The 22,206-nt window shown below is 54.0% G+C and overlaps 1 protein-coding gene across 1 annotated transcript in view; it reads left to right on the forward strand.

Moving 5' to 3' along the window:
* Positions 1–22,206, forward strand: part of DYNC1H1 (dynein cytoplasmic 1 heavy chain 1) — a gene marked incomplete at both ends in the record, with an annotated part of 72,782 nt that overhangs the window by 40,045 nt on the left and 10,531 nt on the right. The window contains 30 exons of the mRNA XM_080708200.1: positions 306–588; positions 1,498–1,598; positions 2,575–2,734; positions 3,995–4,238; positions 4,418–4,601; positions 4,794–5,006; positions 6,117–6,355; positions 6,517–6,673; positions 7,739–7,966; positions 8,318–8,548; positions 8,734–8,874; positions 9,012–9,245; positions 9,330–9,536; positions 9,623–9,744; positions 10,196–10,361; positions 11,588–11,751; positions 11,903–12,032; positions 13,895–14,028; positions 14,693–14,807; positions 14,909–15,070; positions 15,157–15,371; positions 15,475–15,679; positions 17,194–17,367; positions 17,493–17,612; positions 17,896–18,016; positions 18,757–18,952; positions 19,220–19,337; positions 19,416–19,631; positions 20,240–20,452; positions 20,560–20,687. Of these exons, the coding sequence (XP_080564326.1) occupies positions 306–588; positions 1,498–1,598; positions 2,575–2,734; positions 3,995–4,238; positions 4,418–4,601; positions 4,794–5,006; positions 6,117–6,355; positions 6,517–6,673; positions 7,739–7,966; positions 8,318–8,548; positions 8,734–8,874; positions 9,012–9,245; positions 9,330–9,536; positions 9,623–9,744; positions 10,196–10,361; positions 11,588–11,751; positions 11,903–12,032; positions 13,895–14,028; positions 14,693–14,807; positions 14,909–15,070; positions 15,157–15,371; positions 15,475–15,679; positions 17,194–17,367; positions 17,493–17,612; positions 17,896–18,016; positions 18,757–18,952; positions 19,220–19,337; positions 19,416–19,631; positions 20,240–20,452; positions 20,560–20,687 (5,321 nt within the window). The remainder of the gene's footprint in view (positions 1–305; positions 589–1,497; positions 1,599–2,574; positions 2,735–3,994; positions 4,239–4,417; positions 4,602–4,793; positions 5,007–6,116; positions 6,356–6,516; positions 6,674–7,738; positions 7,967–8,317; positions 8,549–8,733; positions 8,875–9,011; positions 9,246–9,329; positions 9,537–9,622; positions 9,745–10,195; positions 10,362–11,587; positions 11,752–11,902; positions 12,033–13,894; positions 14,029–14,692; positions 14,808–14,908; positions 15,071–15,156; positions 15,372–15,474; positions 15,680–17,193; positions 17,368–17,492; positions 17,613–17,895; positions 18,017–18,756; positions 18,953–19,219; positions 19,338–19,415; positions 19,632–20,239; positions 20,453–20,559; positions 20,688–22,206) is intronic.

Here is a 22,206-nt window from a genome sequence, read left to right on the forward strand (position 1 = left end):
CGAGCCCCAGTGGCAGGAGGCGACCGCTGGAGCAGACGCGAAGCTGCTCTCCTGCCCCAGTTTACACCGTTGCGAGTTTTTATTTAAAGTACGGTGTTTTGTTTGTTGATTCTTTGTTTTTGCTTTAGCCCTTGAGTCTACGTCATTTTGTTGCATGAATAACATTTCTTCTACCTCTAAAAGTGAATTTGTGTTTCATTTACTGAAACGCACTATTTAGATTCTCAATTTAAATACAGCAGGTCATCAACAGACCCAGAGAATGGACGCTTTTGTAAACATGTGCCATGCTTTTACTTCCTCAGATTACAGAATTGGTTCACCAGAGAGATGTTACCAGGTCCTTGATCAAAAGCAAGATTGACAACGCCAAGTCTTTTGAGTGGCTCAGCCAGATGCGGTTTTACTTCGACCCAAAGCAGACCGATGTGTTACAGCAGTTGTCCATTCAGATGGCAAATGCCAAGTTCAACTATGGCTTTGAGTACCTGGGTGTTCAGGACAAGCTGGTCCAGACGCCCCTCACTGACCGCTGCTATCTGACGATGACACAAGCCTTGGAGGCCCGGCTTGGGGGCTCCCCGTTTGGTAAGTGGCTTCGTAAACCCACATGTGGCCGTTTATAATGGACATAACTTTTTTTAAAGACTAAGCTAATGGTTTGGATGGATTTCGTGTGTGTGTGTGTGTGTGTGTGTGTGTGTGTGTGTGTGTGTGTGTTGCTGGGATTGAACCCAGGGCCATTCTACCTCCTAGCTTGGAACCCAGCAGCATTTAACATCTCAGCTATATCCCCTGCCCTATTTTTTATTCTTTATTTTGATACAGGGTCTCACTAAGTAGCTGAGGCTGGCCACATAGCTTTGATCCTTCTATCTTCCTGTCTCAGCCTCCCAAGTCCTGGGTTTACAAGTGTGGCCACCACGCCCAGCTCTGTGAGAGAGGGGGGGTGTCTGTCTGTCTGTCTGTCTGTCTGTCTGTCTGCAGAGGTGCTGCACACCTGTAATCCCAGTACTGTGGAAGGCTAAGATAGGATAGGAGGATCACAGTTTTGAGATTAGTGCATGGTAATTTAGCAAGACCATGTTTAAAAATAAAAATTAGAAAAATTAAAAGAGCTTGTGATATAGTTCAGAGGTAGACTGCCCGTGTTCGCCAGTCCTGAGAGTGAGGCTGGAGGGTGGGTATGGGGTACTCCATCCAGTCAGAAGGAGGACTAGCAAAGAAAGCTCTGGTGGACTTCTTTAAAGACGTTGCAGCTGTGCACAAAGGGGCACATCTGTAACCCCAGCTACTTGGAGGAGTAGGCAGAAGCATCAGTTGGAGTCTAGACTGGACAATTTAGTGAGAATCTTATCTCAAAATAAAACAGGCTGGGGTGTGGCTCAGTGAAAAAGCATCCCTGGGGCCAATCCCCAGCACCAAATACACAATAGTTCTCTTAATGATGTATTCCCAGTTAGATGATGGACTCTGTTACTTTTCTTCAAATACTAGGGCCTGCTGGAACTGGGAAAACAGAGTCTGTCAAAGCTTTGGGCCATCAGCTTGGACGGTTTGTTTTAGTCTTCAACTGTGATGAAACCTTCGATTTCCAGGTAAGAAGCTTTATGAGATTATTTGCCTAAGATGCAGTGTCCTGAAGGGGTTGGCTTTACAGCTCACATGGGTGTTCAGGCCTCTGAGTCCTTATAGGTAGGAGTTACTTCAAATTGCATGAGGATCAACATAGGGGCTTTGCTTTTTAACTTCATGTTATGTATTCAGAGTTAATCTTTAATGTATCATACTTATAAAATGGCAGTTGTAATAAATGCTTACTGTCTGTGTCTGAAAATAAGCCAGTATTATGGGAAAGGTTTTTTGTAAGTCAGCAGAAAGTAATAGAATAACAGCTGTAGCCGGGCGCAGTGGCGCACTTGTAATCAGCATTCAGAGGCTGAGACCGGAGGATTGCGGTTTGCAGACAGCCTCAGCTACTTACTGAGACCCTCAGCAACTCAGTGAGACTCTGTTTCAAAATAAAGAATAAAAAATAGGACAGGGGGTGTAGCTTGGAGGTCAAATGCCTCTGGGTTCCATTCCCAGACCCGCAAAAAAAAAAAAAAAAAAAGATAACAGCTCTGCCAGTGGGATTGTGTTGGCACAGGAGAAAAAGTGTCGTGTCTGGTGCATGTGCAGTGGGAGCGCTGTTATTTGTGAAGTATGTGCTGTGGAGGCACTGGGCCTGTAGCCAACCCTTCAGGACCACCTTGGTGGGCCAGCAGCATTCTCATTCTGAAGTGAGGGGCTGGAAGGTTTTAGAAATACGTGACACACCCAGGACTGGCCGAGTCCTCAGAGCCAGGGTTGACGGAAAGCCACGAGGGCCTGGAGGCCTCAGCCTGCTCCGGCTCTGTGTGGCTGCCACAGGCTGGGGGGCTTCTGCTCATTAGGGACCTAACTTTCCCTCCAGAAAGACCCTGGCTCCAAGTGTAGTCACACCTGGTGGGGGTGAGGGCTTCAGCATGACTTGGTGGGCACACGGTCCACCTCCTAACAGGCAGTGATAGCTTCTTCCTCTCTCCACTTCAGGCAATGGGACGTATCTTCGTGGGGCTCTGCCAGGTGGGTGCGTGGGGCTGTTTTGACGAGTTTAACCGCCTGGAGGAGCGAATGCTCTCGGCCGTGTCCCAGCAAGTGCAGTGCATACAGGAAGCCTTGCGTGAACATTCCAACCCCAACTACGATAAGGGTACGGCTTCTCTTTTTTGAAAGAACACTACTGAGAAGGTGGAGGGCGATCAGATGGCGCCTCTGGACAGCGCAGCGCGTCCTGGTGCAAGAGTGCGGGCGGCAGGCGGCCATGCTCTCTCCCGCTCCGGGCAGCGCGTCCGGCTCTCAGCTCTTGGGGCCTAGAGCCCTCCCCAACTTCACACTCTGTGCTTCTCCCGCGGCTGTGCCACTTCCTCAGCACCCCTGGTGTGTCTGGCTTTGGGAGTGAGCCCCCCGTCATGACAGGAATGACTGCCCCGGACCACAGAGCACTCGTATCACCCCCAAGTCCAGAGTGCTGGGCGCAGGTGATGGAGGCAGGGTCGTGTTGAGGAAAACAATGTCGGGATTGATAGGTGTGCGGTGTTTCTCATCCGTGTGCCGGTTTGGCCTTCACTGTTTCTTTTTATTCTACAATAATAGCCACTTGCCTTATGAAGAATTCCATAGACCTCCTAAAAAACCAGAGGAGTGGCAGAGAGATCCCTGTGTCTATGCCCGATACTCATGAAATAAAGCGTACTATCCCTAAGTAGTTCAGAGGTGTAGGAAGGGGCTTCCTTTTATAAGTGATCTAAAGAAAAGGTAATTTTCACACTCGAAGCCAGTGGTGTGTCAGGCATGGGTCCTTGTTGCTTTGCACTGGCAAGCTGCACGTGTTCACTTGAGTTGCCCTGTGACACTCAGTGGGCACCCGGCCTCGGCAGCAGGCTCATCATGTGCGTGCTTGCCAGGTGAGGCTGGGTCTGCCGGGCAGGCCCTGGCTGACAAGGCCCGAGAGCGCCCTTCCAGAAAGCCTGTGTTCTGGCTCCAAGAACCTGGGCTTTGGGCTCAGGCGGCGGCAGCAGGGCAGTGCCGTCACTTCAAGGACCTTTTCTGTTTCTTTCTTTCTTTTTTTTTTTTTTTGTGTGTGTGTGTGTGTGTGTGTGTGTGTGGTACTAGGGGTGGAACCCAGAGGCTTTCTACCTCCGGACTATACTCCCAGACCTTTTTTATATTTTATTTGGAAACAGGGTCTCACTAAGTTGCTGAAAGCCTCACTAAGTAGCTGAGGCTGGCTTTGAACCCATGCGATCCTCCTGTCTAAGCCTCCCAAGCACGGGGATCACAAGCGTGCGCCACCACGCCCGGCTTAAGGACCTTTTCTGTTTCACTAAGCTAGGAACTGGGTCCTAGCCTTCTAGAGACATTAAGAGGTCCTCTGAGTATTGCACATGTTAACACCATCGTCTGCTTCCAGCCCCCGCCCCTGTCACCTGTGAGCTGCTGAACAAGCAGGTCAAGGTGAGCCCGGACATGGCCATCTTCATCACCATGAACCCTGGCTACGCCGGCCGCTCCAACCTCCCCGACAACCTCAAGAAGCTGTTCCGCAGCCTGGCCATGACCAGGCCCGACCGGCAGCTCATCGCCCAGGTCATGCTGTACTCGCAGGGCTTCCGGACTGCTGAGGTCCTTGCCAACAAGATCGTCCCGTTCTTCAAGTGAGTAGTGACAGTCCCTCACGGGCGTACGCCTGACCCGGGTGTTCCCATTCCTAACCGGCGCGTCTTTGAAGTGTCCCTCTCATTCCTTGGCTCTTAACTCTGCCTTTGCTTGGAGATAATGCAGTTTTTTGGTTTTTTGGTTTTTGTTTTTTCAAGAAAACCTTTTCTCTTTCTAGACTCTGTGACGAGCAGCTCTCTTCCCAAAGCCACTACGACTTTGGGCTGCGGGCGTTGAAGAGCGTGCTGGTGAGCGCAGGCAATGTGAAGAGGGAGCGAATTCAGAAGATAAAGAGGGAGAAGCAAGAACGCGGGGAGGCAGTGGATGAGGGGGAGATTGCCGAGAACCTGCCCGAGCAGGAGGTGAGTGCCCTGCTCTGGAGCACCCAGACCTCGCCACGATGCGAGCTCCCTTTGGAACATTTAACCCGTGACTGCAAGCTCTTGTTGGGGTTGGGGTCCCCAGGCTGAGACACGCCGGCGAGACTGGGTCACGCTCGCTGGCGGTCAAGGCGCCCCTCAGAGCCTCGGTGCTCAGCCCGCCCTTCCCCACAGATTCTGATCCAGAGCGTCTGCGAGACGATGGTGCCCAAGCTGGTGGCAGAGGACATCCCGCTGCTCTTCAGCCTCTTGTCAGATGTGTTCCCCGGAGTCCAGTACCACCGGGGCGAGATGACCGCCCTCCGGGAAGAGCTGAAGAAAGTGTGCCAGGAGATGTACCTGACGTACGGTGACGGAGAAGAAGTCGGCGGGATGTGGGTTGAGAAGGTACTGGCCCCCGGGCTAACCCTGCCGGCTCTCCGGTCCAGTCACGCTGCTCCTTGGCCGTTTGATGGAATTCTGCCACGAAGGCCAGGGAAGCCGCACGGTGTGCTGCATGGAGACTGGCTCAAGGCCTTTGTGAATTTCCCTTCATTTCAGTGTAGAGACAGCAAAACCTGTGATCCTCCTGTCTCGTCCCCCAGTCTGGGATTACAGGCTTCTGCCACCACACTTGGCTTTAGGTCTTTGCCCTTGTGGAAGGACTCTGATTGACACCCGTCTATTGGCCCAGCCCTCCTGACTGTATTAGAGAACTTTCCAGTTTCCAAGTGTCTATTTTAAATAGACACTGTGGGGCCCTCCGGAAGCGGGGCGAGCATGGCCTGGCGCGCGCTGCTAAAGGCTCTGGCGAGGGTCGAGGGCGTGGAAGGCGTGGCCCACATCATTTGTATGACTCTGGTCTACTTAAAGAATTCTAGTACTTGCCTTAAAGAATCTAGAGACTGTAGCTGGGTATGGGACACACCCATAATCTCAGTACTTAGGAAGCTGAGGAGAATCACAGGTTTGAGGCCAGCACTCACTAACTTAATAAGACCCTGTTTCAAAATAAAAATAGGCCAGGCATGGTGGTGTGCACCTGTAATCTCAGTACTTGAAATGCTGAGACAGGAGGATCACAGGTTTGAGATCAGCCTCAGCAACTTAGCAAGACCTTGTTTCAGATTAAAAAATAGCCGGGCGTGGTGGCGTGCGGTTGGGAGGCGGAGACAGGAGGATCGCGCAGGTTCGAAGCCAGCTGCGCTGGCTTAAGAGACCGTTTCCAAATAAAAATATAAAAAATAGTCTGGGACTGTAGCCCGGAGGTAGAAGGGTTTCCAGGAACCCCAGTACCACCAATAAATAAATAAACTAATTAATTAAATAGGGCTGGAAGTGTAGCTGAGCGGTAGCGACCCCGAGTGAGGGTGCTCAGAGGTAGTGGTAGTACACCCGGGCTCAGTCCCCATACCACAGCGAAAAGAACCCACAGAACGTGTTTCCTGTTGGCCGTCTGAGGCGTGCTGAAGGGCCCGTCCTTCCACGAGGTGGTGACGGTGTGCTCCGGCCTGGCAGGTTCTCCAGCTCTATCAGATCACCCAGATCAACCACGGCCTGATGATGGTGGGGCCCTCTGGAAGCGGGAAGAGCATGGCCTGGCGCGTGCTGCTGAAGGCTCTGGAGAGGCTCGAGGGCGTGGAAGGCGTGGCCCACATCATCGACCCCAAGGCCATCAGCAAAGATCACCTCTACGGCACCCTGGACCCCAACACCAGGGAGTGGACGGATGGGCTCTTCACGCATGTGCTGAGAAAGTACGTTGGCTTTGGTGGGGTGGTGTTCCCGGGAATGCAGGGCCTGTGCCTAGGGTCAGAGTGCACGTTGACCTCCCAGCTAGGGTCTCAACCAGTCAGGAAGCATCTAAAGTCCTAAGTCTAAGCATAGTTCTCAGCTCCTTTACAATCCTCTGGCCCAGGATCGTCGACAACGTGAGGGGCGAGCTGCAGAAGCGCCAGTGGATTGTCTTTGACGGCGACGTGGACCCTGAGTGGGTTGAGAACCTGAACTCGGTGCTGGACGACAACAAGCTCCTGACCCTGCCCAACGGGGAGCGCCTCAGCCTGCCCCCCAACGTAAGTGCCGTCCTCGTGCCAGGACTCAGCGCTCTGGCGGCTGCTGAGCATGCGCTAGCGAGGCACGGCTCTGGAGAGGGGCTCCACAGGCAGCCCCCGCCCCTGATTCAGTATGCTTCCCGAGAGTTCAGTTACCAGAGGTCCACTCAAGTCAGAGATAAAAATGTATATATATGTGTGTGTTGTATACTTTTATTGCAGTGTATTGTCATAACTGTTCTGTTATCTTTTACCTTGCCTAATTTTGTAGTGAAGCTTTGTCGTAGGTGTGCACGTATAGGGAAGCAGTACCTGTAGGCTTAGGACTCCTCAGCTTCCGGCAACCCTGGGCTCCCTGGAGCTTGTTCCTTACAAGTGAGGTGCTGAGGAAGGGCCACCGGAGCTGTAATTGAAAGTGGATTAGCAGAGAAGTGCTCGGGCCTGGGCTTCGCCGAGGGCAGTTTTTACCAGGAAAGTCAGGACTGCGGATTTGTCCCCTCCGAAACCGAGCCAGAGACTCCGAGTTTGTTCAGAACGTGCACCACTCGCGGTCTCTTGACGTGGCTCTTCGGGTTCCTTTAGTGGCTGTTGTGTTCAGCGACTCTTAACTACTGTCGGAAGTCTGGGCTCCACGTGAGGCAGTACAGCTGAGGCGGGGCTGGAACCCACCTCCTGATGAGAATCTCAGCCCCCGCTTAGTGGTGCTGCCGGGGCAGGTCACTAACCCCGGAAGTGGGGGAACAACACGTCTGCCTCCCAGGGTAGTGTGAGAAGTGGGTTCAGACACGGGGCCTGCCAGGGTCCCTGAGAACAGCCTCCTCGGAGGGCCGCTGCTTGCATCCCACCAGGCTGCTGGCCAGCCGAGATCTCAGTGCTGTGGTCTGACCTGCCCTTCCTGACCAGGTTCCTGTGGAGATGGGACATAGGAATTGTAGTGATGCGACTTGTAGGTCTTTTATTTTTAAGGAAGCGCAGAAAAATTTAAGCTTAGGTCACCCTTTTACTTTGTGTACAGGTAAAAGAATCTTAGTATCCAGGTTTCTACAAAGTCTCTGTCCTTACATCTGCTTGATGTGTTCCTTCAAGGTGCGAATAATGTTTGAAGTGCAGGACTTAAAGTACGCGACCCTGGCCACGGTGTCGCGCTGCGGCATGGTCTGGTTCAGCGAGGACGTGCTCAGTACAGACATGATCTTCAACAACTTCCTGGCCAGGCTGCGCAGCATCCCTCTGGACGAGGGGGAGGACGAGGCACAGCGCCGGCGCAAGGGCAAGGAGGACGAGGGCGAAGAGGCCGCTTCCCCCATGCTGCAGGTGCGGATGTGCGGGTGCTGCGCCCTCAGCTTTGTCTTCTCCCTGCTTCTAAGGGAGCCCGGTTGTAGCAGCTGCAAAAGTTACAGATGATTGTGGGAAGATTTAAAGAATCCTTTCAGTTCCTTATTTTTCTCTGCAAATTTGGAAAGACTTGCCTTCCCTGTGTTCAGTTATGAAACCCAGTGTTCCTGGGAAGCAGGGTTTAGGAACCACCAGGATGATGAGTGAGGATGGTTACTGAGGCACCATCTAAAGTGATTTCCCAGGCCCACAGCCCTTCTGCACCTGGGATACAACGCAGACGCTCCCCCAGTGATGCAGAGTGGCTGAGCAGTGTTCTTCCTCGTGCAGATCCAGAGGGACGCGGCGACCATCATGCAGCCGTACTTCACCTCCAACGGCCTGGTCACCAAGGCGCTGGAGCACGCGTCGCAGCTGGAGCACATCATGGACCTGACGCGCCTGCGCTGCCTTGGCTCCCTCTTCTCCATGTTGCACCAGGCCTGCCGCAACGTGGCGCAGTACAACGCCAACCACCCCGACTTCCCCATGCAGATCGAGCAGCTCGAGCGCTACATTCAGGTCAGGGTGCTGCAGAGGCCACGGGCTGGTGTTTCCTGGGCACGGCTCGAGCGTCCGTGCGGGGCTGGGAACTGTGCAGAGGCTGTCCGCGTTCCAGGAAGGTTCCACGCGTGGCTTTGCTTTTAGTGTCTTCCGTTTGTTGTTATTATTGAAACTTTATAAAGCGAAATTGTAACCTTTCGTAGCGCTATCTGGTGTATGCCATTCTCTGGTCCTTGTCTGGAGACAGCCGGCTGAAAATGCGCGCAGAGCTGGGCGAGTACATCAGGAGGATCACCACTGTGCCGCTGCCCACCGCGCCCAACATCCCTATCATCGACTACGAGGTGAGCCCACCGCGGACCTGACCTCGGGGAACGCAGGTTAACCTGCCCTGTCCTTAGCTTACGCGTCAGTGGGGTGGAAGGAGGGTCCTGTGAGGCGCCACTGAGGCCCGGGTGACCAGCGACCCGTCTGTGTGTAGGTGTCCATCAGCGGAGAGTGGGCCCCATGGCAGGCCAAGGTGCCTCAGATTGAAGTGGAGACGCACAAGGTGGCAGCCCCTGACGTCGTCGTGCCGACTCTGGACACGGTCCGCCACGAGGCCCTGTTGTACACGTGGCTGGCGGAGCACAAGCCGCTGGTCTTGTGTGGCCCCCCGGGGTCCGGCAAGACCATGACGCTCTTCAGCGCCCTCCGCGCCTTGCCTGACATGGAGGTACAGAGGCCGGGAGGGGCTTCCAGAGCTTCGGGTGGAACGGGCCTGGCCTCACTCGAACCTCACCACACCTTCCCCGCACAGGTCGTGGGCCTTAACTTCTCCAGTGCCACCACGCCAGAGCTCCTCCTGAAGACTTTCGATCACTACTGCGAGTACCGGCGCACGCCCAATGGGGTCGTCTTGGCTCCTGTTCAGCTTGGGAAGTGGCTGGTGCTGTTCTGTGACGAAATCAACTTGCCAGATATGGATAAATACGGGACCCAGAGGGTCATATCCTTCATCAGACAGGTGCGTTCACACCCGCGGCCCGCCTCCTCGCTCCCCACCCGTCTTGGCCCACAGTTTGCTCTAAGGCGCCACACCCTTTTCTTTAGATGGTGGAACATGGAGGCTTTTACCGCACATCAGATCAAACCTGGGTGAAGCTGGAGAGAATCCAGTTCGTGGGGGCCTGTAACCCACCCACCGACCCTGGAAGAAAGCCCCTCTCGCACAGGTCAGATGCCGCATCTCTGCAGACTTCTGGCTAGTTTTAGGGTTGCTATAAATGGCACGCGGTACCTGCCTTGAATTGTCGGGCTCTCCGTGTTGCTTGCGCTGTGCTGTAATCCTGGGGAGCGTCAGGCCAGGGGTGTAGCTAGCTGGCGGTAGAACGCTTGCCTGGTGGGCCTGAAGCCCTGGGTTTCACCCGCAGCACTGCGTAGAAAGCAAGCAAGCCGCACAGCCTCATGGGTAGGAGCGCGCTGGCACGCTGAGGGCCAGCATGAGGCTGAAGTGAGCCTGGATGCTTTCCCACCTCTGTGTGGGTCTGTGACAGTCAGCGGCCTCCAGTGTTTGTGAGAGCTCGGCCGAGCAGGGGCGCGGGGCCACAGCTAGCCTTGGCGTCGGCCTGTCCCTCCCTGCACGCTGCCCTCAGCAGAGGCGCTGAGCCCGCCGTCCTTGCACAGGTTCCTGCGTCACGTGCCTGTGGTGTATGTGGACTACCCGGGGCCCGCCTCCCTCACGCAGATCTACGGCACCTTCAACCGCGCCATGCTGAGGCTCATTCCAGCCCTGCGGACCTATGCGGAGCCGCTCACCGCTGCCATGGTGGAGTTCTACACCATGTCACAGGTGCGTGGGGCGTCTGCGCTAACTGGTGCCTCTCTGTCACCAAAGTCATTCTGCCGCCAGGTGTGGTGGGCACGCTTGTAATCCCAGCATTGGGGAGGCTGAGACGAAAGGTTCTCGTTTCACAGACAGCCTCAGCTACTTAGTGAGGCCCTCGCAACTTAATGAGACCCTGTTTCAAAATAAAGAATAAAAAATTGGTTGGGGATGTAGATCAGAGATAGAGTGTCCCTGGGTTCCATTCCCAGTACCGAAGTTTGGACAGAGGGATGCATGCCTATAATCCCAGTACTTGGGAGGCTGAGACAGGAGGATCTCAGGTTCAAAGCCAGCCTCCACAACATAGCAAGACTCAGCAACCTAGCAAGACCCAGTTTCAAAACAAAAAGAGCTGAGGGTGTATCTCGGAGGTAGGATGCCCTTGGATTCGATCCAGTCTCCAGAGGCGGAAGGGCGGCCTTTGCCCCTATAATGAGAAGTGGTTTTCCTGGTTTTGATTTGATGTCTTTTAAGCCATCTCATATTGGCCCTTTAGTGAGAACTGGCTGCCTGTGTCCCCCACCACCTCCATCTTTCTCTCGGTGCTCTCTGGGTGCATGCCTAGCCTACACTGCAGATTATTTTTCCCTGTTTGATTTTAATCTTTTAAACACATCAGGCTGGACGTGGTGGCGCACGCTTGTAATCCCACTGCTTGGGAGGCTGAGATAGAAGGATCACACAGGTTCGAAGCCAGCCTCAGCTACTGAGTGAGGCTCTCAGCAACTTAGTGAGACCCTGTTTCCAAATAAAGTATAAAATTTGTCTGGGAGTATAGCCCAGAGGTAAAAAGCCTCTGGGTTCTACTTCCAGTACCACCAAAAAAGAAAAAAAAAATTACATCTTTAAATGTCAACATAAAGTGACAAGCTCGGTGCTGACTTTATCCTGGACAGTAGGTTTTTGGAGTTTGGGGGTTTTTTTGTTGTTGTCTTTTTTTGTGGGTTTTCTTGCAGTGCTAGGGATCAAACCCAGGACTTCACACACACTAGCTAGGCAGGCACTCGCACTGAGCTACATCCCCAGCCCACTTGTGCTGAACTCCAGGGAGGTTCACTAGTTCCTTCTTAAATATCCTGTGGTCTAGATGCTGTTGTTACTATAAAAATGTTTCATGGCATCTTACTTGTAACCACTTTTCCCTGACTGGTGGCATTTACATGCAACTTCTGTTTTGCTCTTTGCTGCAGGAGAGGTTCACGCAGGACACACAGCCCCATTATATCTATTCCCCCCGCGAGATGACGAGGTGGGTGAGAGGCATCTTTGAAGCGCTGAGACCCCTGGAGACTCTGCCTGTTGAAGGTCTCATTCGGATCTGGGCCCATGAAGCCCTCCGTCTCTTCCAGGACAGGTAAGGGCAGCTGAGGACCCGGCCCATCATCCCCTGCTGTGACTTGCCATGCAGCGGTGGAGCGTAGGGTGAGCCTGCGCACAGAGCCGGCTACGCGTCTGTCCCCAGGGCCTCTGATGGCCCTGCCACACACGCTGCTGTCCTTCAACAGGCTCGTGGAGGACGAGGAGCGGCGCTGGACGGACGAGAACATCGACATGGTCGCTCTGAAGCACTTCCCCAACATTGACAAGGAGAAGGCCATGAGCCGGCCCATCTTGTACAGCAACTGGCTGTCAAAGGTACAGATGCACCTCAGGAGTAACTCCTCCTCTTGCTGGCACAGTGGCACACGACACGAGTCTCAGCTACTTGGGAGACTGGGGCAGAAGGATCGCCTGAGTGACTTAGCTAGACTCTGTCTCAAAATAAAAAGGTCGAGGTGTGTGGCTCTGGGTTTTATTTCCGGAAGCACAAAATACAATTTTTTCCTCTTTTTTTTTTTTTTTTTGGTGGTACTGGGGTTCCTGGAAGCCCTTCTATCTTAGGGCCACACTCCCAGACCTATTTTATATTTTTATTTGGAAACAGGGTCTCTTAAGCCAGCACAGCTGGCTTCAAACCTGCGCGATCCTCCTGTCTCCGCCTCCCAAGCGCAGGGATTACAAGCGTGCGCCCCCTTGCCCAGCATTTCCTCTTTTTTTTATTGTCCTTGCCAGGCTTGGTTGCGCATCTTGTAATCCCAGCATTCAGGAGGCTGAGACAGGAAGATCACAGTTTGCAGCCAGCCTCAGCTCCTTTTGAGGCCCTTCGCAACTCAGTGAGACCGTGTTTCAAAATAAAGAATAAAAAATAGGCCTGGGGGTGTCGCTCGGGCCGAATGCCCTGGGTTCCACCCAGCACTGTGCAGGAGCCTGTAGTTACAGTGCAGCACTGTGCTGAGCATTGGCGGGCATTGGTCATTCGGGACAGAACACCCAGGAGGGCGCTGGCTGGCCGCCCTGTGGCCTCCCACCAGGGGAGGGCGCCGCACGCCCTGCAGCACTTTGCGCACTCGCTCTCAGGACGGCGGTGCTCATGACTAGCTTGTGGGAAGGGTTTCATGGGCTGACTGGAGCTGACGTTTGCAGCACAGCTATGTGTCTCCCTTTGCTCTGGAAACATGAGGACGCTTTGCTTGGTTACGGTCCTGGTATGCTTTGTATGCCTTTCCCACTGCAGACCCCGGGGGAGAGCGGAGGCCTCCCATAGGGACCTCAGCCCGGAAGGGGCAGAGCAGGGACTCAATGGGTGTGGCTTCTACCCTGGGTCCGAAAGGACTCACAAGCCTGGGAGGCGGGCCCAGCGAGGTGCGTGCACTCCGTCTCCAGCGCTGAGCTCCGGTGCCGTCCTTTTCATTTGTGAGGAGCATTTCCCGGTGCTTGCTTTCTGTATTCTTTACAGGGTCTTGTTGTGGTATTGGGGGTGGAACCCAGGGGCATTCTACCTCTGAGCTGTACCCCCAGCCCTATTTTTTTATCTTTGAGTTTGAAACAGGGTCTCATTAAGTTGCAGAGGGCCTCACTAGTTGTTGAGGCTGGTGATCCTCCTGTCTCAGCCTTCCAAGTACTGGGATTATAAGTATATGCTACTACACCTGGCCCTTTTTTTTTTTTTTTTTTTTTTCAGGTCTGGGGAGGGAACCCAGGGGCATTCGACCTCCGAGCTACACTCCCTACCCTATTTTGTATTCTTTATTCTGAAACCGTGTCTCACTGAGTTGCAGAGGACCTCACTAAGTAGCTGAGGCTGTCCGTGAACCGTGATCCTCCGGTCTCAGCCTCCTGAATGCTGGGATTACAAGCATGCACCACCACGCCCAGCTAGTCTTTATTTTGAAACAGGGTCTCACTGAGTTGCGAAGGGCCTCGCTAAGTAGCTAAGGCTAGCTGGGAACCACCATCCTTCAGTCTCCACCTCCCGAATGCTGGGATTACAAGTGTGCGCCTCCACGCCCAGCTTAGATCCATTTTCATTTATATTTTTGTTGCTAAATTATAAGAATGATATCTTCTTTTATTGCATGTTTTTAAGTCTCTTTATAATGTATGGAAATACAGTTGACCTTGTTAGAATAATCCTGATTATTTCCTCTAAGTAATTTTTATGTTACCTTTTTGTCTAGGACTATATCCCAGTAGACCAAGAAGAATTAAGAGACTATGTAAAAGCTAGGCTGAAAGTCTTCTACGAAGAAGAACTTGACGTTCCTCTGGTCCTGTTCAATGAAGTTCTAGACCATGTGCTCAGGATCGACAGGTGGGCTCCTTGTCAGCAGCACACCCTTCCTGAGCTCCTCATGGCCTAGCATGTGTACACACCAGCCCGCCTCAGCCTCGCCTGCAGTACCTTCCCCTCTCCTCTTGGCCATGTCTAGCTGGTTTGTCCTCAACTTGGTCTGTTGATGTTCCCCGGATCTGGGGCTCTCCCCCCATTGCAGAGCTGCGTGCAAGGTGGGCAAGCATTCTACTGCTGAGCTGTCCCCAAGCCCTTTTTGTATCATTGTGAGACAAGGCCTCAGAGTTCCCCAGGCTGGCCTCACTCGGGATCTTCCTGCTGTAGGCTTCCGGGAGCTGGGCTGCAGGACAGTGCCAGCCTGTCCTAAACTTCCTCCCTAGCCCTGGCCATGTAGGACTGCCATTGCTTGGAGCCCTGCTGTAAAGGAGGCTCCTGCTGTAGCCTCCCTGCAATTGGTTTGATTCTCTATGCTGTTGGAGAGTCTGGAGGGCAGGGCCACGTCTGGTGCTCTCTGTCCCCACTGGACCTAGAAAATAATGATTGCCCAGCAAATGTTTAGTGTACAAATTTAGACATACTCAAAATACTGTAGATATAATTCTAAAAAAAAAAAAACTTAGGAGAGGAGCGTCAAGAGGAATGAGGCATTAAGTCTTAAAATGTGTCTGCTTTGGTAACATTCCAGAATATTCCGTCAACCTCAAGGCCACTTGCTTCTGATTGGCGTTAGTGGAGCAGGAAAGACGACCCTGTCTCGCTTTGTAGCCTGGATGAATGGTTTGAGCGTGTACCAGATTAAGGTGGGTCTGCTCTGCAGCCTCGTGGTCCCAGCAGTGGATTCTTGATTCCTGAACAAGGCCATTTAGCGAGGGTGGGCCTGACTTGCCAACTACTTGTGTAGGTCCACAGGAAGTACACGGGAGAGGACTTTGATGAAGATCTTCGCACAGTCTTGAGACGCTCTGGCTGTAAAAATGAGAAGATAGCGTTCATAATGGATGAGTCCAACGTGTTGGACTCTGGGTTCCTGGAGCGGATGAACACCCTTCTGGCCAATGGGGAGGTGAGCAGCGGCGAGTTGCGTGGCGGTGTGGGCCGCTCCACGTCATGCTCCGAGGACTAGCAAGTCACAGCGCTGTTCTTCCCCAGGTCCCCGGCCTCTTTGAAGGAGACGAGTATGCCACCCTCATGACGCAGTGCAAAGAGGGGGCGCAGAAGGAAGGCCTGATGCTGGACTCGCACGAGGAGCTGTACAGGTGGTTCACCAGCCAGGTCATCCGCAACCTGCACGTGGTGTTCACCATGAACCCGTCCTCGGAGGGGCTCAAGGACCGCGCGGCCACGTCGCCAGCCCTGTTCAACAGGTGCCTGATCTCCTGGGGCTCGGTCGGGACAGTCGGTCTGCTGCCAGGTGTGACCGCTCTCGGCAGCTGTTTTGAGACGCGAACGTTTTTTGATCCTTTTCAGGTGTGTGTTGAATTGGTTTGGTGACTGGTCCACTGAAGCACTGTATCAAGTTGGGAAGGAATTCACAAGTAAAATGGACCTGGAGAAGCCAAACTATATCGTGCCCGATTACATGCCAGTGGTGTATGATAAACTGCCCCAGCCCCCGTCTCACCGGGAAGCCATTGTGAACAGCTGCGTGTTTGTTCATCAGACCCTTCACCAGGTGGGCTCGGGCTGTAGATGAACACGTACAAGCCAAATTCATCCTGCTGACGTAAAATGAAACTGGTACAAAACCAGACCTTGGGAGGCAGAGGCAGGGGGAGCTCAAGTTTGAAGCTAGCCTGTGCAAGACCTAGCCTTAGCGGGCCTTGTCTTAAAAAGGAGAAAGGCCAGTAGTGGAGCTCAGCGGTAAAATGCCCCTGGGTTCAGTCCCCAGTACTGAAAGGAAAGAAAAGCCAGAAAGCCGTATGGTACTTCAGATTTAACACTGTAACATCGTTGGTCCTCACCTGATTACTTACTTTTTTGTTTGTTTGTTTGTTTTTTGGTGGTACTGGGGGTGGAACCTAGAGGCTTTCTACCTCCGGGCTATACTCCCAGACCTTTTTTATACTTTATTTGGAAACAGGGTCTCACTAAGTTGCTGAGAGCCTCACTAAGTAGCTGAGGCTGACTTCGAACCCATGCGATTCTCCTGTCTCAGCCTCCCAAGCACGGGGATTACAAGCGTGCACCACCACGCCCGGCTTGATTACTTACTTTTTTGTGTGTTTGGTGCTGGGGATGGAATCCAGGGGCATTCCATCTGCAAGCTACACCCCCAGCCCTTTTTTTTTTTTTTTTTTTTTTGGCGGGTCTGGGGATGGAACCCAGGGGCATTTGACCTCCGAGCTACACCCCCTGCCCTATTTTTTATTCTTTATTTTGAAACCGGGTCTCACTGAGTTGCAGAGGGCCTCACTACGTAGCTGAGGCTGTCCGCAAACCGCCATCCTCCAGATCTCAGCCTCCCGAATGCTGGGATTACAAATGTGCACCACCATACCTGGCTTTTATTCATTATTTTTGAAACAGGGTCTCATTGAACAGCAGAGCACCTTACTAAGTAGTGGAGGCTGGTTGCAAACCGTGATCCTCCTGTCTCAGGCTCCTAATTACAAGCATGTGCCACCCGCCACACCCAGCTTACTTACCTCTTTTTGCTTATTTTTAGGATTTTTTTTGGTACTAGGGACTGAACCCAGGGGTATTTGTACCTTTGAGCTACACCTCCAGCCCTTTTTATTATTTTGGTTTGAAACAGGGTTTTGCTGAGTTGTTGAGAATGGCCTCAAACTTGCAGTACTCCTGTGTCAGCTTCCCAAGTACTGGGCAGGCAGAGGCTTTGAAGGCCCTCAGTGGCTCTGGTGCATGAGTGCGTCTGCTCAGCTCTGCCACTGTGGCACACAATGCTCAGGGGTCATACACAAGCAGGATGTGGAGGGCGCCGGCCACAGAAACACCAGCACCAGGCTGGGCCTGCTGGCTCTAGTCTGCTGACCCTTGCTCTGGACAAGTCCAGTCTACTGTCCACCAACAGACATGCGGGGCCCTCAGTGGGGCTCCCTCACACGGGGGTGCCGCTGAGGTTGGCATCACACCTGTGAATCCACCCGGAGGCCCAGGGGGCAGGCAGCCAGCGTGTCTGAGGCCCGCTCAGCACCCAGAAGAGTGACGGTCCCTGCTTTCCTCAAGGCCAACGCGCGGCTGGCGAAGCGAGGCGGCAGGACGATGGCCATCACGCCGCGCCACTACCTGGACTTCATCAATCACTACGCCGACCTGTTCCACGAGAAGCGCAGCGAGCTGGAGGAGCAGCAGATGCACCTAAACGTCGGGCTCCGGAAGATCAAGGAGACCGTGGACCAGGTGGGCGGGCGGGCGGGCAGAGATCAGGGAGACCGTGGACCAGGTGGGCGGGCAGGCGGGCGCGCTCCGTGCGGCGGGCTCCGGAGGACGGCAGCGCGTCATGCCAGGCGGCTTCTGTTCTTTAGGTCGAAGAGCTGCGCCGTGACCTGAGGATCAAGAGCCAGGAGCTGGAGGTGAAGAACGCGGCGGCCAACGACAAGCTGAAAAAGATGGTGAAAGACCAGCAGGAGGCCGAGAAGAAAAAGGTGCTGCCTTCACCGGGGACTGGCGGCCGGCCGGGCGGGCGCTGCCTTTACCCAGGGCCGGGCGGGCGCTGCCTTTACCCAGGGCCGGGCGGCGGGCAGGCACTGTCAGTCGCTTTTGAGAAAACTGGAAATTTGGGTTGAATGGCTTTTAGGCTTCAGTGGACGAGTGGGGTGTGTGTGTGGGTACGCACGCCTGGTGTGCTTGAGGCAGGGTGACCTTTAGGAGTCACGTAGCAGGCTAGCCGGTGCCTGCGCCTGTACCCAAACCATCTCCCCTTTCCAGGTCATGAGCCAGGAAATTCAGGAGCAGCTGCACAAGCAGCAGGAAGTAATCGCAGACAAGCAGATGAGCGTCAAGGAGGATCTCGACAAGGTGGAGCCTGCCGTCATCGAGGCCCAGAACGGTAAGGGCTGCTGTGGCTGGAGACCGTGGGCGGCTTTAGTCGTCCGAATCGGAGCCTTCTCTGTGTATCCAGAGTTGTCTCCATCCTCTAAAGGCCCTGAAAGCCAGTCCGCCTTTGCCATGGTGAAACCTTTCTCATGGGAGGAAACGGGCTTCTTGTCACACTACGTCTTTTAAGATCTCCTGATAATTGCATAAATACACCATTTACCATTTCCTGACTTGAATTTCTTGGAATAATGCATGTTTTGGCATTCATTATGGTTCTGGGTGTGGCCAGTGAGCCCACGCCGAGTGTTGGTAGTTCTCATGTCTTGCTCATTCCACTCCCAGCTGCCTGTGAAATGTCGTAGAAGTAGAGCAGCAGCCCATCACCCAGCTTTGCCCAGTGCTTAGCAGTGGCCTCAGCCAGGGCAGTGGCACATGCCTGCAATCCCAGTCCTTGGGAGGCTGAGACAGGAGGATCGCAGGTTCGAGGACAGCCTCAGCTACTTAGCACAACCCTCTTTCAAAACAAAGAAAGGACTGAGGGTGGAGCTCAGAAGAAGCCCGTGGGTTCGATCCGTAGTACCACACACACAAAGCGGAAGTGACGGGCCTCTTCTGCTGTCCCAGAGGCTGGAGGCAGCACTCTGCACCCTTGGCCCTGAGCAGCGACCTTGCTGTGAGGGGCCAGCCAGGGCGGCGGTTCTCCTCACCGCGCTCTGCTCTGACCCCCGTCTCCCCACCTGCCGCCCCCAGCCGTGAAGTCCATCAAGAAGCAGCACCTGGTGGAGGTGCGCTCCATGGCTAACCCTCCCGCCGCTGTGAAGCTGGCGCTCGAGTCCATCTGCCTGCTGCTGGGCGAGAGCACCACGGACTGGAAGCAGATCCGCTCCATCATCATGCGCGAGAACTTCATCCCCACCATTGTCAACTTCTCTGCCGAGGAGATCAGGTGTGGCGGCACTCGGGGGCCCAGCCGTGGGGGCCCTGTGCAGCGCTGCTTGCAGGCGACACTTTTCTAGGGGCCTGCTTCTTCATCCTGGCGTACCAGACTGGTGGTGGCCAGCCTCGTGGGACGAGGGGCAGAAGGGTCACAGGGCCCACCCCCAGGTCACTGGGGTGTGCAGTGGCGCCAGCTCCAGTCCTTTACCTTTTGATTTCCTAAAAACACTTTGCTGTTGTCCTCCTCATGGATAGAAATAAAATTCCTCTTTTGCAGTGATGCCATAAGGGAGAAAATGAAGAAAAACTATATGTCCAATCCAAGTTATAACTATGAAATCGTCAACCGGGCCTCCCTGGCTTGTGGCCCCATGGTGAAGTGGGCCATTGCGCAGGTAACGTGCGCAGCAGCTCAGTGTGGGGGCTTTCGTCCTGTCTCTTCTAAGTGACAGCTCTGAACTTGTCCTTCCCAGCTGAACTACGCGGACATGCTGAAGAGAGTGGAGCCCCTGCGGAACGAGCTGCAGAAGCTGGAAGACGACGCCAAGGACAACCAGCAGAAGGCCAATGAGGTGGAGCAGATGATCCGGGACCTGGAGGCCAGCATCGCCCGCTACAAGGAGGAGTACGCCGTCCTCATCTCAGAGGCCCAGGCCATCAAGGCCGATCTGGCAGCCGTGGAGGCTAAGGTACGTGGCCGCTCTCCTTCCAAGCGAGCGCCCTCCGCCTCCCTTGGTAGAAACCAAGATGACAGACGTTAACTTGGCCATGCATTGGTGCACACCTCTGTGTAATCCCTGCGACGGGAGGCTGAAGCAGGAGGCCAGCCAGCGCGACGTAGTGAGACCCTGTCTCAACGTTAAATAAAAAGAGTGCTCTGGATTCAGTCCCCAGGACTGCCCCCCCCCGCCCCCCAAATTTACTGCCACGTTGGTGACAGTCATTTCGCTCTTTAGTGTCTGGGAGGGTCTGGAGCAGCCAAGTGTGTGTTAGAGAAAGTGGAGTAGTGTGTTAGCACGCTCCCGCGTGTGCTCCCTCTCACGGGCTCGGGAAGCTTTTGGCCCTGGCCCCTCATGCCCTAGCCTCTCCTGGCCGTCCTCCTCCTGCCCCTGCTCTCGTGTAGGTCTCGTGGCACATGATAAAGCCCGTCCTTGCTTGCGCCCGTCTGACTCCAGCACTGCGCCGTCAGCGCAGGCCGGGTCTGCCAGGTCGGGGCCCTGTGCTCCCGAGGCCACACGTAGCACAGGACTCTGCAGTGTTGGGCGTTATCCCTGAGCGCTGTTGGTTTCCCTCTTAGGTGAACCGGAGCACTGCTCTTTTGAAGAGCTTGTCTGCTGAACGAGAACGGTGGGAAAAAACTAGCGAAACTTTCAAAAACCAGATGTCCACCATCGCCGGGGACTGCCTCCTGTCAGCCGCGTTCATCGCGTACGCAGGTTACTTTGACCAGCAGATGCGGCAGAACTTGTTCACCACCTGGTCCCATCACTTACAGCAAGCCAATATCCAGGTAACCGTCCGAGGAGCTCCAGGAGGCCGAGTGCTGCGGGCAGGCCTTTGGGGTCTTGGGAACAGCCTGGGTTTGTATGCGAGGGGAGCTGACCCCTCCCTTCTCAGTTCCGCACAGATATCGCGAGGACGGAGTACCTCTCCAACGCCGACGAGCGGCTGCGCTGGCAGGCCAGCTCCTTGCCGGCTGACGACCTGTGCACAGAGAACGCGATCATGCTGAAGCGGTTCAACAGGTGAGGCAGCAGGAGGCGGGCGGAGGAGGGCGCGCCCTGCCTTTGACCATTCTCAAGGCCACTTGGAGGAGAGGGCCGGAACAGGCACGTGGGCGGGCGGCTGGCCACAGGCTTGTCTCTGATAGGAGCTCTGTTTTGTATTTTTGCAGTACTGGGGGGAAAACCCAGGCCATTCTACCTCCAAGCTCACTGCAGCTCTATTTTTTATTCTTTATTTTTCAACAAGGTCTCAATAAGTTGCATAGGCCTCACTAAGTAGCTGAGACTGTCCTCCACAAACCACAGTCCTGTCTCAGCCTCCCAAGCACTGGGATGACAAGTGTGCCTGGTGGGAATTCTTTTTCCTTACAGCTTGATGGTCTGAATTGTTCTACAAAGAATGTATGCTTTTAGCTGGGCATGATGGCGCACACTTGTCATCCCAGTACTTGGGAGGCTGAGATAGGTCTGGGGGTATAGCCTGGGAGGTAGAAGGCTCTGGTTTTATCCTCAGTACCACAAAAAAATGTATTCATGTACACTATTAAAACCTTTCAAAGTTGAGCCGGGCGTGGTGGCGCACGCTTGTGATCCCAGCATTCGGGAGGCTGAGACTGGAGGATCATGGTTCGTGGACAGCCTCAGCTGCTTAGTGTGGCCCTCCGCAACTTAGTGAAACCCTGTTTCAAAATAAAGAATAGCCGGATGCGGTGTCTCTCGCTTGGGAGGCTGAGACAGGAGGAGCACACGTGTTCGAAGCCAGCCTCAGCTGCTTAATGAGGCTCTCAGCAACTTAGTGAGACCCTGTTTCCAAATAAAATAGAAAAAAAAGTCTGGGAGTATAGCCCGGAGGTAGAAAGCCTCTGGGTTCCACCCCCAGTACCACAAAAATAAATAAATAAATAATAAAAAATAGGGCAGGAGATGTGGCTCAGAGGTCGAATGCCCCGGGGTTCCATCCCCAGTCCCGCAAAAAAAAAAAAAAAAAAAAAAACTTTCAGTGTTAATTGGCAGGGTTTTGTGTTCCGGTGGTCATTAAGACAGACCCTCTCTTAAAATACTACAAATGCTGAAAATATTTAGCTAAAAAGGAAATTGGTACCTGTTATCCTGTAAGGACAACATACGTAGTGGCGCACGCCTGTCATCCCGGTGCTCAGGAGCCTTACAGAGGAGGAGTGCAGGGTCAGGGCCACCTGCTGTGGGGAGGGGGTACTGGGGATGGAATCCAGGGACATTCTACCTCTGAGCTACACCCCCAGCCCTATTTTTTTTTTTCCTTTGTGGTACTGAGGGTGGAACCCAGGGTCTTTTCTACCTCTGGGCTATACTCCAGAACGATTTGGAAACAGGGTTCACTAAGTTGCTGAGAAACTCAGTAAGTAGCTGAGGCTGGCTTCGAACCTGTGCGATCCTCCTGTCTCAGCCTCCCAAGCGCGGGGATTACAAGCGTGCGCCACCACTCCCGGCTTCCAATGTTAACTCTTAAGCTGCTAGAGCTGGGGCGTGGCCCAGGGGAGAGCTCTTGCCCAGCAAGCAG

The sequence above is a fragment of the Muscardinus avellanarius genome (genome assembly GCF_963383645.1).
Source record: "Muscardinus avellanarius genome assembly, chromosome: 12".
In the NCBI taxonomy this organism is placed as follows: domain Eukaryota; kingdom Metazoa; phylum Chordata; class Mammalia; order Rodentia; family Gliridae; genus Muscardinus; species Muscardinus avellanarius.